The 13808-nt window shown below is 48.6% G+C and overlaps 1 protein-coding gene across 8 annotated transcripts in view; it reads left to right on the top strand.

The window, feature by feature from the left end:
- The window catches only part of ASAP2 (ArfGAP with SH3 domain, ankyrin repeat and PH domain 2), a 210296-nt gene that overhangs the window by 173922 nt on the left and 22566 nt on the right, over window positions 1–13808 (top strand). For all 8 annotated transcript variants that reach the window (XM_054245229.2, XM_035273272.3, XM_035273269.3 and 5 more), the window contains exons 16-20: window positions 782–876; window positions 6666–6855; window positions 8798–8883; window positions 10759–10874; window positions 12307–12374. In XM_054245229.2, coding sequence (XP_054101204.1) covers window positions 782–876; window positions 6666–6855; window positions 8798–8883; window positions 10759–10874; window positions 12307–12374 — 555 coding nt within the window. The remainder of the gene's footprint in view (window positions 1–781; window positions 877–6665; window positions 6856–8797; window positions 8884–10758; window positions 10875–12306; window positions 12375–13808) is intronic.

Below are 13808 nucleotides of genomic sequence, written 5' to 3'. Positions count from 1 at the left end.
CTTGGGAACCTGAGGTAGCAGGATCACCTGAGCCCAGGGAGGTCAAGGTTGCAGTAAGCCATGATGGCACCACCGCACTTTGGCCTGGACAACAGAGCAAGACCCTGGCTCAAAAAAAAAAGAATGTGTTAATTTAATGTTTAACATGTCAGAAGGTTGATTGGAAAATCAAGACCTAACACCTGAAGCTGATACATTTTTAGTGCTTCAGTTTACCGTTTTCACCTAGGTTTTATTATTTTTATCATTATTACAACCCTGAGGCTGGCATCATCCCATTTCGCTGATGAAAACTCTGCTGCACAGGGAAACTGACTTGCCTGTGGTCACACAACCGGTAATGGAGCTGTGATTTGAACCTCAGTCTTGGCTTTTCTGCCCCAGTGGCCCGTTGTTGTACCAGAATCCCCTCATAGCTGGCATAAGTAAACATTGAGTATACAAAATAGATTGGTTTTGGTTGAGGCACAGGTCTTTGGGAGGAAGGGGTAAGGATGAAATTCACGTTGGACCGAGATACTGGTTCTCCCTGTCTCTATCTGTACTCTATCCAGAGCGCGTTTTATGACAGTGCGCCTCAGTAATAGGCATGTCGCTTCTTATCTTTGATTTTATGGGTACCTTTGGGCTTTCCGTTTTGTCCATCTTCATTAAAGGCAAACCACTTTATTGCTCTATTTCTTAGTGGCCATTAAACAAATCATCTGATGGGGACGGGTAATGTGTAGCAGTAGAATGTATTAATAATCGAGTGTCCTGAAATAGACTTTCATTTTTGCAGCTCGCCAAGAATATCGGGAATGCCGGCTTTAATGAGATCATGGAATGTTGCCTACCAGCTGAGGACTCTGTCAAACCCAACCCAGGCAGCGACATGTAAGTATGGAACTGGCTATTCTCGTTTGTTGAATAAAGATGTGCCTTGCCAGAGCCCCGGGAGGCAGGGGAATAAGAAGTTTTGGGTGCATCAGTCATTGCTTCTTTAGGGAATAAATCAGCCTAAGTTGGGCTTTCTTAGTCAGTTTACTCTTTTGGGTGACCAAGTGGAAATGTCTTAGTCACTTAAACCTTTGGGGCACCCAAATAAAAATTTTTTTAGGAAGAAGCTGAAAGCAGGCATATTTCGCAGATGCTGTGCATGTGTGCAAGGGGTGTGTAGAGAGCCTCACTCGCCGCTGGCGGGTGGCACACCCTGGACTTTTCACCTCTGCTGTTTGTCCTGTTGAGTCACTTCCCCATCTTTATCTCTCTGCTTAGTCCTGAGCCACCGAGATGGCTGGTTGCAGTAGATACGTGATGATGTCGCCTCCTTCTTGCTAATGTCCTTGCATCCTTGCAAATGTGGAATGTGTTATTTCCTTCAAAAAATGTTTGTGTTACTGTAGATAGAAAACTTGATGGAGAAGGTTTTGGTTTTTTTCTTGAGATGGAGTTTCACTCTTGTCACCTAAGCTGGAGTGCAGTGGTAGGATCTCAGCTCACTGCAACCTCTGCCTCCTGGGTTCAAGCAATTCTCAGGTCTCAGCCTCTGCCTCCCAAGTAGCTGGGATTACAGACACATGCCACCACACCCGGCTAATTTTTGTATTTTTAGTAGAGACAGGGTTTCACTATGTTGGCCAGGCTGAACTTGAACTCCTGACCTCAGGTGATCCACCCGCCTCAGCTTCCCAAAGTGAGCCATCGTGCCCGGCCATTGGAGAAGCTTTTGTGTCTCCGGGTGCAGAGCTGACAACAGGGAATGTTCTTGCCCATGTCATCAGAGCGTCAGTGGCCACGTCACACTGGTCTTCGAGAAGAGGTGAACAGGGAGACCAATGGGTTTGGGCAGTGGGTGTCCTGGCCACCTTGGACCTCAGCTCTGTTTAGTATGATGACTCTTATGTCTACAGGGGAACATGGGTGGTTTACCTGTTTTGTTATGATGCAAAGTGAAACAGACAGAAGGAAGGAGAGAGGCCACTGGGCCAGTTAACAGAGCACCTGCATTTGAGTGCTAAGGCTGGGTCAGTGTGTCCTGGCAGGACAGAGAAAAATGAAAACTGCTATTTTAAAAAAAGTATTTAAAAATTCATTTACAGAAACAGCATGTTCTGTGGAATAAGCCTGAAACAGAATTAGTGATATGAGTCTTCTAAAAGGACAGTGAGCAACAGTGAACGTCTTTAAGGGTTTTTTCACAAACTGGTAGTGTATGGGCCCTTTGTAAAGGCAGAAAATATAGATTTTTTTTTTTAACCATTTCGTGGGGCGTGTCTTTGAGAAGTGGAGATTGCAGGACCTGTATTCTTCTGTGTTTTGCTTATGTAACTTGATACAGTGAGAGAGCCGAAGCATTCTAAAGCAGCAAACAGGGACCACGTCCATTGCAGACTGTCAGGTATCACGTATCTCAGGTGAGCCACTTGGCTGTTGTTGGATCACGGTCCGTTTGTGTTTGAATCCTGTAACAAGTGTTTGTGGTGTCCCGTTTCCTTGAGAATCAGATAACCTGTGGTTTTAGATACCAGGCATGAGGCTTACAATGCTATCAGTCTCTCTTGATGAGGATCTACGTTTCAAATCTGTATTTTTACCCAAACCTAGAGAGACAGTAGGGACATAGATATCCCAATCTGTATCTGAGCCATGAGACCCAAGCAGATTATTTACCTTCTCTGAGCCTAAGCCCACTAGTGTAAAAAGTGGCTCACATTCCCCGGCTCACAGAGGCATTGGGGAAATGAGCGGGATGATGAGGTCAGACATGATGTGGCACTTAGTTTTAGTGCTTAGTTGATATTAGCTGCTCTGCTTACTCTTCTTCCCGTGGGGGACAGAGGTCACATCTGTACTTTGCACTGATTCCGTATACCCTGAAAATGAGGGTCCTCTCCAGTTAAGTGTCTGTGGAGAGTTACTCGAGGGGAAGGAGCTCTTCCTGGGCAAGCCTGAGGATCCCACTTGGGGAAGGAACATCATGAATGCAGCATGATGAGGTCAGCTACTGCTGTGCAGTAGACACCTGCTCTTTCGGCTGCTTGATCTCACACTGACGGTTCCAGCACCCTGTAATGCTGTCATATTGGTCAGTTCTGAGCAAAGTGTGTGCCCTTTCTTCCAAGCACAGGGGTAGCTTATGAAAGCGGAGCGTTTGGTTGTTCTGAGACTAGGCAATTTAAAAAAGGAACACTACCAATGTGGACCCCCTCAGTATGAAGGTTCTGTCTGCATTGCAGCCCCCTGTCCAGTCTTGGTGCTGTCGAAAAGGAAGTTTACATCCCCTCAACCCTGCGCTTTTTTCAAAATGAGGGCGGATGACCAGTGTGATGGCGAAATATCAGCTCCTTCCATTCCTCCTCAGCTGAAATCACTTTCTTGGCTCTGTGCTCCTATAGCATTTGGCTCTATTTTAAAACATTTCATCCCACTTCGTAATATACTCAGGCATTTACATATATTTTTCTGATGAATTGCTTCTTACTCATTTTTGTTTTTCCCACCATATTATGTTGCTTGTGGTGAATCAATGAATATTTAATGAATCAACAAGTCAAACAGGTACTCCCAGCTCTGTGCCTGCTTAAATCAGCTAATATTTTACTTCCAGATGAAAAGGAATACACTGTGTCTAGCTGTATCTCAGAACAGCATACCGTCTGCAGATAAACCTGTTGAAGGGGAAACCAAGGACACCCTCTAGTGGCCAGTGAATTCCAAGATGGATCTTGGGGTGTCAGGAACGGGTAACTAGAGGAGGTGGAACAGGGAAGCCAGGCTTGTATGTGCTTACAGGAGCCAGAACTGTTTATGTGATTTGGGACCATTATACACACCCTGTCCTTCAGCAGTATAAGGAAAGCCACTCCTCTGAGCACCAAACGGATCATTATGTTAAGTTCACTGCTTTTCTGCAAAAGCCTGTCATTAAAGAAAAGACAGAATTAGGGATCGCATTAGCAAAGCAAATGTCCTTCACAAAACCAGGGAGCGTGTGTGGAGTTAAACAGACCTGTGCCTATGTTCGTGTAGGAACTGCCTTCGGGGCGTCCAGGCCCTGGGCAGATGAGTAATACATTAAAAATAGGTGAAGGAAATCCACTTTCTCTCTACGTATTTCCTGCGAAGGTCGCAGTACTGATTGTCCAGTGATACTGAAAGTACATGGAAGTGGACAACTGTTAAGTCGAACTGCCTGTCACAAGAGGCATTTGCATTATTAAATGGGCTGCCCACCATGACACTCATCAGCCCTGGGTGTCACACTGTGCTGGGAGGCCTGAGAGGACAGCCTCCATGAATGAAGTGGGTCTTCCCTCACAGGCCCACCAGCTGCCTGAGGAAACAGAATCCAGTTTCGCTCTGTGGACTTCAGTGTACAGTAAGTCCTCAGTGTCATTAAAAGGTTTCTGGAAATCTGTGACTTTAAGCAAAATGATTTATAGGAAACCAGTTTTACCCTGTGCTAATTGATGTAAACCAGAGTTCAGTTCCTACCACGTATTTCTGATTATGAAAACATCACCAAACTTCTGAGTGAAGACTCAGAACACTTCTAACATTAAACATTGAAATAAATATGAGCCATTCATACATTTAGGAAAGATTCAGGCTACTGAATGAGATCCAGATTCATAAAAGCAAGATGACGATTCACCCACTTATTCCAGTTCGGGGTCACAGGTGGCCGGAGGGTGTCCTGGCAACTGAGGTCCAGGGCGGGAACAAGCCCTGAACAGGACCCAGTCCCATTGTGGGATGCACTCACCCCCACATCCGCACTCACTCACAATGGGACTGTTGAGATGCAGCAGTTAGCCCAGAGCGCACAGCTTTGGGATGTAGGGGGAAACCTGAGGGCCCAGAGAAAACCCGCGTGGGCTCTGTACGGACAGTGACTTTGCCTGGGAATTGATTTTTTTCTTAACATTATAACGAAATGACATTTTTCAAGGGCCTATCATACCTACAGATGGAGATGGAAACTCATGGCACTGTTGAGGCAATCCATTGGGAACACATGTGTCACACAGAAGTCACCCAGCACCACAGTGAGCCCAGAGCATGGGGTAGCACTGTGTGGACGGGAGCACGTACCAGGGGAAGTTGAGGTACCTGCCTTAACCTGGAACTCTACAGAGTGGACAGAACTGGAGCTGGAGTGGGAGGGAGGCAGTGTGATGAAAGCACCAGAGCACAAGTTCACCAGGTGTCCCTGGAAGTCCTTCCTGGCCTGCTCACGTGGAACGGGCACCCTGGGGTGTGATTTCCTCTCCAGCTGCACCAGCCAGCCTCATGCTGCAACCTGTCCAGGAGCCACGTGCACCCAAGGGCAAGCAGATATGAGGCCTGGCAAACACTGGCAGGAGACCTCTGCCTGCTTGGTTCTGTCTTGGTACTAGGGGGTAACAGCTTCTCATCTTAGGCTGGCCCATCTTCAAGGGACCCCAGGGTAGACACGATCTACTCCCTGCCTCGAGTTGCATTCCCGGGGGGCTTGGCACCCCTTCTGGGGTGCCACAGGGACTTAGGGCAGGTACAAAAAAGTGAAGAGCTGCTCCAGCAGCCATGGCCCCTTGCCATAGTCAGCTAAGTGAGAGAGAGGTCACAAGGGAACTGTGTGGGGACTCCAGCTTGAAGGGGAGCAGCCGCATGCAGATTGTAGGCAGTGCTGTGTCATAAAGGGATGTAACTGATCTGCCCTTGTCTGGTTCTTGTTTGACTCTCAAGATTCAAGGGGTCCCTGGGCAGTGACCCTCAGCCTTCAGAATTGGAATTGTAAAATGCTTGCACTCTATGGCGAGCTGCTGTTTCTCTTGCTCTTCCTCTAAGTCCATCAGGTCTTTCCCAGGCCCAGGACCCACTGTGTGCTGAAGGTGTGTTGACTCATGTATGTCTCATGATGCTGCTGTGAGGATACATTTTGTGCACTTTCACAAGTCAAACTTACAAGCCTAGAGAGTTGAAATACTTGTTGAAGCTCAAAGCAGCAGTGTGTGGTGGGAGTGGAATTTGAACTCAGGCTTCCTCAACCTCCTTTTGTACCTGCTTCTCTAGGCTCTTTAGATAGGGTGGAATCTGAGCATGTTGCCACATAAAGGCCGGAAAGTAGGACATAAAGAGGACCGACATTTCATTTGGTTTATCTGATAGTGCCTTTCACACCAGACAGTATGTACCTACAAAAGAGACGTCATGGTCCATGCCCTGAGGAACTCATGGGCCTGTCAGGCAGGCAGGCAGGCAGGCCTTCAGGGAGAGAATGTTGGAACAGAGGTGGGCCAGGGCTGCCTGGAGGGCAGGGGCAGGGCGGCCAGCCTTTCTGGAGGAGGAGACACACAGCATGCTGAGTGGAGGGACCTGGGCAAGAAGGGTGTGGAGGTGATGAGGGTGACAGCATGGTGAAGTCAGAGCACTTAGGAGCAAGGGGAGGGAGACAAGGTAGAGAGGCGGGTGAGCCAAGAGAACATGGGGTGGTTGTCAGTCTGGCCAGCTCCTGTGGGGTCGCCATGAAGACCAGTGCCACTACAGAACCACATGGTGGCTACCCCCGCTTCGTGTTTCAGGGCCAGTGCTGCTTGCCAGAAAGGTGGGGCAGGAACCATTAACGTGGCCTTAGACAAACAAATGCTAGAAAGCGAGTAGGGGCCCTTCATGATTTACGAGGCAATTATGTTTGGTTTCAGGAATGCAAGAAAAGATTACATCACAGCCAAGTACATCGAGAGGAGATACGCAAGGAAGAAGCACGCGGATAACGCGGCGAAGCTTCACAGCCTTTGTGAGGCTGTCAAAACGAGAGATATTTTTGGACTGCTCCAAGCTTATGCTGATGGTGTGGATCTTACTGAAAAAATCCCACTGGCCAATGGACATGTAAGAGTGTGGGTTACTACTTTAGGGGAAAAAAAAAAAGGCCGGGCACAGCGGCTCATGCCTGGGATCCAGCACTTTAGAAAGCCAAGGCGGGAGGATCCTTTAAGCTCGGGAGTTTGAGACCAGCTGGGCAGCATAGGGAGGCCCCATCTCTACAAAAAACAAAAGCAAAATTAGCCAGCCATGGTGGTGTACATTTGTAGTCTCAGCTACTTAGGAGGCTATGTGAGAGAGGATTGAGCCCGGAAATTTGAAGCTACAGTGAGCCACGATTGTGCCACTGAACTCCAACCTGGACGACAGGGCGAGCCCTTGTCTTTAAAAAAAGAAACAAACAAAAACTGGAGCACCATGACAGGAGTGTGGAATCAGCAGTACTGACCAAAGCTGGTGATTCTCCAGAGGAAGACAGCACGGATGGGGTGCTGGGGGAGAATAAACTAGGGGGTTCTTTTTCTTTTTAGTAGACAAATAGTTCATCCTATATTTATGTGGTACAGTGTGATGTTTTGATCTGTGTTTACATCGTGGAATGATTAAATCAAGCTAGCTAACATATCCATTACCTCACATACTCATCCATTTTTAATGGTGAGCACATCTAAAATCAACTCCATTTTGGAAATAGACATTATGTAGTTCTTACCTGGAGTCACCAGCCCGCACAGTAAATCTCCAGGACTTATTCTGCTTGTCAAAAACTTTGTACCCACCTAGTGGTTTATTCTTACACCAAAAATGTAATGCCAGCTCTGGAAAGAAAGCCCATCCCCAAGTGGAGGAGAGGACATCTCCAAAGCCAGGCAGCCTGAGAGGGACCCCTCCTCTCTGAGCAGATTCAGCCTGAGCTTCATGCTAACAAGAGAAGCTCTCTGAGAAGGGGGTTCCCTGGAACCCACACTCCTCCATGCTCCTCCTCAAAGGAAATAGAGTAAGGAGCATGATGCCTCCTTTCCTGGGTGACCTCTCTTGAGAGGGTGGGCATCCAGCCAGAATAGGTTTACAGTAACATACCAGCACCTAAGTGGATGGCAAGTGTCCAGATTCTGTCCATAAATGCCCTATAGACGCGTATTTTGTCCTCTGGAACCTCCTGATCTCAGGACTGGGCTGGCGGCTTTATCAACAAGGTTGCTTCATGGCTACAGCATCTTTCTCCTGGTGACAGCCACATTCATACAGGCTCTGGGCTGGTCCTGCTCTCTCACCAACCCCAGAAAGAACTCCTGCCCGCCCATCCGGGGTGGAGGGTGCCCGGCACTGAGCTGTGCTGCAGCCAGAGGGCTAAGCAGGTGGGGCAGGTGGTCTGGGAGGCACCTCCTCTTGCCCTCACCTCCTGTCCTCTAGATCCCTCCTTTCCCTCTGGTTTTCTCGCCCACCCACCTGCTGAAACAGTCCTTGTGCATCTCTTCTCCCCCACCTGCTAAGCATACTTTTAGAAGAGGCAGTGGAGTTGGGAATCCCCAGTGTGAGTTGGAGACAGTACCGTTATTAGCATTCATAGCTTTTTCTGTATGTGTAAATGCAAAACTTTAAGCCTGCTTAAGAAACACATGTTTCTATCTACTCTCGGGGAGCAGGTAAAGGGATTGGATTGTACGCAGACCAGGGGACCTTTCTGGATCCTTTGAACAGGACTCTTGCTTGCAGGCAGGGATCTGCCTCATGATGCTGATGCAGGGATGGGGCCAGGTTGATTGAGAGGACTTGGGAATGAAACCCCTGAACTTCTCATTTATTTCTCATGGAGTCAGGGAAAACAGGACCAATCTCCAAATTGCATGTTCCCAAGAACAAAGAGCTTGTATAGAGATTAAAGAGATAAGTTTCTGGAAGGGAAGGATAAAAAGCTTTTGGAAGAGTTACACACGATTTCACCAGTGTTGGACACAGAAGTGAATGCTCCCATTAGAATTCTGGAATGCCTTTGTTTGGTTTTCAGGAGCCGGATGAAACAGCCCTCCACCTTGCAGTCAGATCCGTGGATCGAACCTCTCTTCACATCGTAGACTTTTTAGTTCAGAACAGGTAGGTGTTCTGAAATTAAGGGAGGCACTCATTTTTCTCCTTTTGGTATTTTTGGGAAAGGAATCAAACACTGCTTCACCACTTCTGATGTGTTGTCAAGAGAACCTTCCTGGGTCTAAGCATGAATTATAGGCAGAAAAAGGACTGCCAGGTGTGAGGTGCTCCGTGGCAATCCTTTAAAACACTAGAAACCCTTTGTGGTAATTGCAGGGTCCAACTTCCAGTGTCTGATACTCAGGGAGACACCAAGTAGATATGGCTGCTGAGCTCAGAGGACCCCATGACCACCCTCTGTGCACAGAGGCCGTCTTCGCCTCATCCTGTGAGCCAGGTCATCACACTGCCCAAGCAGAGTGTCCTAAGTGGTAGGAAGGTAGCAGGCAAGGAGGGATCCACACATTACCATGATCTGAGCTGGATATTAGAAACCATAGCGCTGGATTATGGGTGTTTTGTTTGGGTTGAGAAGTTGTGTTTATGCTTTGATTAGAAATGGCCTTTAGAGACGTGCACAGGCAGTTTACCGCAGGTCTGGGGGTCCCTGTGGTTTGGTACACATTGCTTCTCTGATCATGGTTTGGGCCATCTGTGTACTGGAGGAGGAGGTGCTGTTAAAAGCCACAGAAATTGCTTCAAATGAAATAGAAAATTCCAAAATGCAAAAGCCATGGAATCGTTTGCATTTCGTGTCCTCTGCTTTTCCCTCCCATTTCTGAGCAGAGAAGTGAAGAAATGGCCAGAAAGTAGGGGATTGTGGAGTGGTCAGCCCCAAGACCTACAGCTTCTTCCTGAGGAGGCTGAGTTCACTGGACTGTTGGTGGAAGCCACCCTGATGCCCCCATCCGAACGCCAGCCTGGCTCCTAGAACGCAGCAGGAGCTCCATAAACATTTATTTGATAGCCACAGATGCCTCTCCCTCCACACACATTTTTGGGGGGGCAGGAGAAGGAAGGTCCAAGGTTTTTTTTGCCAGAGTGGAAGGAGGAAAAAAGTAGGGGAGAATTCTGAAAATGAAGCTCCTACACTGTCCCCAGTTTGGTGAAAAAGAAGCTCCTCTTTTTAAATTGAAAACTTAACTGCTTTCCTTCCTATGGAAGCAGCAGGTGCCATCCCCTGAAGTTGCCTTTCTGTCCCCACCTTGTGCAGGGACACAAAGCTCACTGTCCCTCATCAGTTTGTGACGCTGACCATGCATGCTAGGGTCGAGGGCCTGCCCCATGTCTGCCAGGCCTGAGCACCTCTTTTGGCTAACCTGGTCTTGTGATATGTTGGAAGAAATTTTGAAAATCTCAAGATTCCCCTTTAACCTGCTTTCAGAGGGTATTCCCAGAGTGAACAAGGTGAGGAGCCTGGGGACTCTGGGCTTTGGAAAAGTGACTTTTCCCTTTCCTGGAAGGAATATCAAATAATGATAGAGAAAAGCTCAGCCCCCGTCCTTCTGTGGGACAGGATGGGTAAGTCACACAGCCATCCAGAGGCCCTGCATCCAGCACAGCTAGTCAGCCTAGCAGGACACAGTAGCCCCTAGGTGCAGCCAGGGGGGCCGTGAGAAGGATGCTGGGGCTCTGGGTTCACCAGGTGGTGCACTGCCCCTGCCTTGGCCGCACATGCTCAGCAGCAGCGGGGCTGGCCCTCTCCCCTTTTGACCTCTTCTGCCATAATCTTATTTCCCTAATTGCCTTCTGCTAAGGCGTCCCTGGCCACATAGGCAGGGAAGGTGCCAGGTTCCACCACCGTGGGGATGATTAGAGAAACTGTTTACTTGGGGACTGTCTGCCTCTCCTGTGCATGTGCCCCAGGCTCCCTGCTGGGCAGTTTGTGGTCCTGTGGCCTGTGTCATACTGTGCTCTCTCTCTGTTCCTGTGCGTGGGCAGTGGGAACCTGGATAAACAGACGGGGAAAGGCAGCACGGCCCTGCACTACTGCTGCCTGACTGACAACGCCGAGTGCCTCAAGCTGCTCCTACGGGGAAAGGCCTCCATCGAGATAGGTGAGTGGGCCCGAGTCCTGGGGACGGGCTCGGCTGCACCCTGGCCTCCACCGCCTGTCTGCCATCCACACGCTGCTATTGGAAACAGGGCTGGTCCTGTGGGCTCCTGTCAGTGCCAAGGAGGAGAACCTACTGCTAACAAGAAAGGGCTTCTCCCTGTCTGATCCACAGGCTGCATTCACCATCTGCTAGTTAGACTTCAGGTGCATTTATAGGCGTTTCACAGATCATAAGACAGGCGAAGAGTGGGCCTGGCAGCTCTCACAGATGCCAGGTGAATTGGACAAGGTTGGGGGATTTTGACCTGTTCGCACACTCTGAGCCTTCTCACCCCTCACCTGAGGCCCCACTTGACCCCTTTCTTGGCTCTGGGTTTAGATGGATTATGGTGGAGATGCTGTTTACTGCCCCCTCCTTTCATTTGCACCCCTGCATCCTCCATGAAGGGCCCTGGTTCTTACTTGGCCTCGGTCCCTCCCTCTCTCGAGGACCCCAGTGCAAGGCATAGTTGTGCCCTGAGGGTATCCAGCTCTTGGCCCCTCAGGAGGAAGTATTTCTGAAGGACTGTTAAATAAAGAGGAAAGAATAGAAAAAAGACACACATCTGCTTGAGAGCCGTGCTTATCATTAAAAAACTAATAATCAGACCTCACTGACTTGAGGCTTATTTAGAAGAAAGAATACACTTTCAAGCTTTTAAACTACTTGAGAGAAAGCATAAAAGTTTATTATATTCCAGTGCATGGAACTAGGTTAGCAGTGCTTTCTGCTAGAGATTTATGATGAATCACTTTATTCAGTGACTTACAGTTTGAATTGGAATTTTAATTAGATGGCTACTTCAACAGTTTTAGGGTTTTTGTTGGTTGGTTGGTTGGTTGGTTGGTTGGTTGGTTGGTTGGTTGGTTGGTTTGTTTTACACAGAATCTTGCTTTGTCACCCAGGCCAGAGTGCAGTGGCATGATTTCGGCTCACTGCAACCTGTGCCTCACAGGTTCAAGCTGTTCTCCTGCCTCGGCCTCCCAAGTAGCTGGGACCACAGGTGTGTGCCACCACGCCCAGCTAATTTTATATTTTTAGTTGAGACGAGGTTTCACCATGTTGGCCAGGCTGGTCTCGAATGCCTGACCTCAAATGATCCACCTGCCTCGGCCTCCCAAAGTGCTGGGATTACAGGCGTGAGCCACTGTGCCAGGCCAGTTTTAGTTTCTTGATTAACTCAAACCCTGTCCTTTAAAGTTGTACTTTCTGTATTCAGCTATAGTTCTATATAATTACAAGACACATGCAGCCTCAACTAGGTCAAACTCACCGTGGATTTCGTTAACCAGATTCAATTTAATTTAGTGCTGCCTTACTGTTTCTTTTTAAGAATTGTCCTGGATGTCAGGCCTTTGCCTTAACGCCTCCTTTGCTTACCCTTGACTTTTAGCCAACGAGTCAGGAGAGACTCCGCTGGACATCGCCAAACGCCTCAAGCACGAGCACTGTGAGGAGCTGGTGAGTCTCCCGCCACGAGGACAGGGTGGGGTACCCATCTGGGACAGTCAGGCCCACCCTCCTTGGGCAGGGTTTGCTGTGAACCAGTGTCCTGAGCAGAGCTCAGTGCTCTGATGGGATGAGCCCAGAATCAGCCTGCCTTGGAGAAAGCGTGCTGGGGAGCCGATAGGGGAGCCTGGGGGAGCCATCCCCTTGTAGTGAGACTTGGGATGTGAGTCACTGTTTGCTGGTTGACTGTGTTGATAACATCACGGTGTGGTAGGGCAACTGGAACGGGCCGCAGGGGCCTCTTCTCTGGCCTCCACAAGATCTTTGCCTGCTACTTTGCAGGACATCAAGGCCAACCTCCTTTCTTTGTTCCTCAGCCCCAGATCATGTGGGTTGCTCAACACCATCTTTTCCTGTTCTGGAAGAAAAGACAATGTAGACAGTGGAAAGAGCCCACCGGGCCAGGCAGCCCTGGCCTTGCCATGGGCTCCCCTACTGAGGCTTGGGAAGGAAACTTTCTCAGGCTCTTTCCTTATTTCTAAAGTGCAGTCAGTTATACCAATATATAAGGTTGTTGTGGGAATTATTGTCGAATGCTGTAAAGCAATTGACACACAGTAAGCGCTCGATAAATAGAACTATTAAGGCCCGGCACAGTGACTTACACCTGTAATCCCAAAGCTTTGGAAGGCTGAGACGGGGGATGATGACTTGAGGCCAGGAATTCAAGACTGGCAACATAGTGAGACCTTGTCTCTGCAAATGATGAGAAAATTAGCAAGGCATGGTGGAGCATGCCTGTATGTAGTCCCAGTTACCTGGGAGGCTAAGGCAGGGGGATTGCTTTGAGTCCAGGTACGGGAAGCCAAATGGCGCCATTGCACTCCAGCCTGAGCAACAGCAACACGCCATCTCCACAAAAAGAGTTTCAAATTAGCTGGATGTGGTGGCACACATCTTCAGTCCCAGCTACTTGGGAAGCTGAGGTCGGAGAATCACTTTGAGCTAAGGAGTTCAAGGCTGCAGTGAGCCATGATTATGCCGGTGTGCTCCAGTATAGGGGAAGAAAAAAGAACTATTAATAATAAATGCTCTACAAGCATAAAGTAACGGGTACTATTTCTAAGCACTGTACGTCCACTAGCTCATTTAATCTAATCTTTTTTTTTTTTTTTTTTTTTTGAGATGGAGTCTCACTTTGTTGCCCAGGCTGGAGTGCAGTGGCATGATCTCGGCTCACTGCAACCTCTGCCTCCCAGGTTCAAGCAATTCTCCTGCCTCAGCCTCCCAAGTGACTGGGATTACAGGTGCCTGCCACCACACCCGGCTAATTTTTGTATTTTTAATAGAGACAGAGTTTCACCATGTTGTTCAGGCTGGTCTTGAACTCCTGACCTCAAGCAGTTTACCGGCCTTGGCCTCCCAAAGTGCTGGGATTACAGGTGT

Source organism: Callithrix jacchus, chromosome 14 (assembly GCF_049354715.1).
Source record: "Callithrix jacchus isolate 240 chromosome 14, calJac240_pri, whole genome shotgun sequence".
In the NCBI taxonomy this organism is placed as follows: Eukaryota; Metazoa; Chordata; class Mammalia; order Primates; family Cebidae; genus Callithrix; species Callithrix jacchus.
This window is presented reverse-complemented; position numbering and strand designations above follow the sequence as displayed.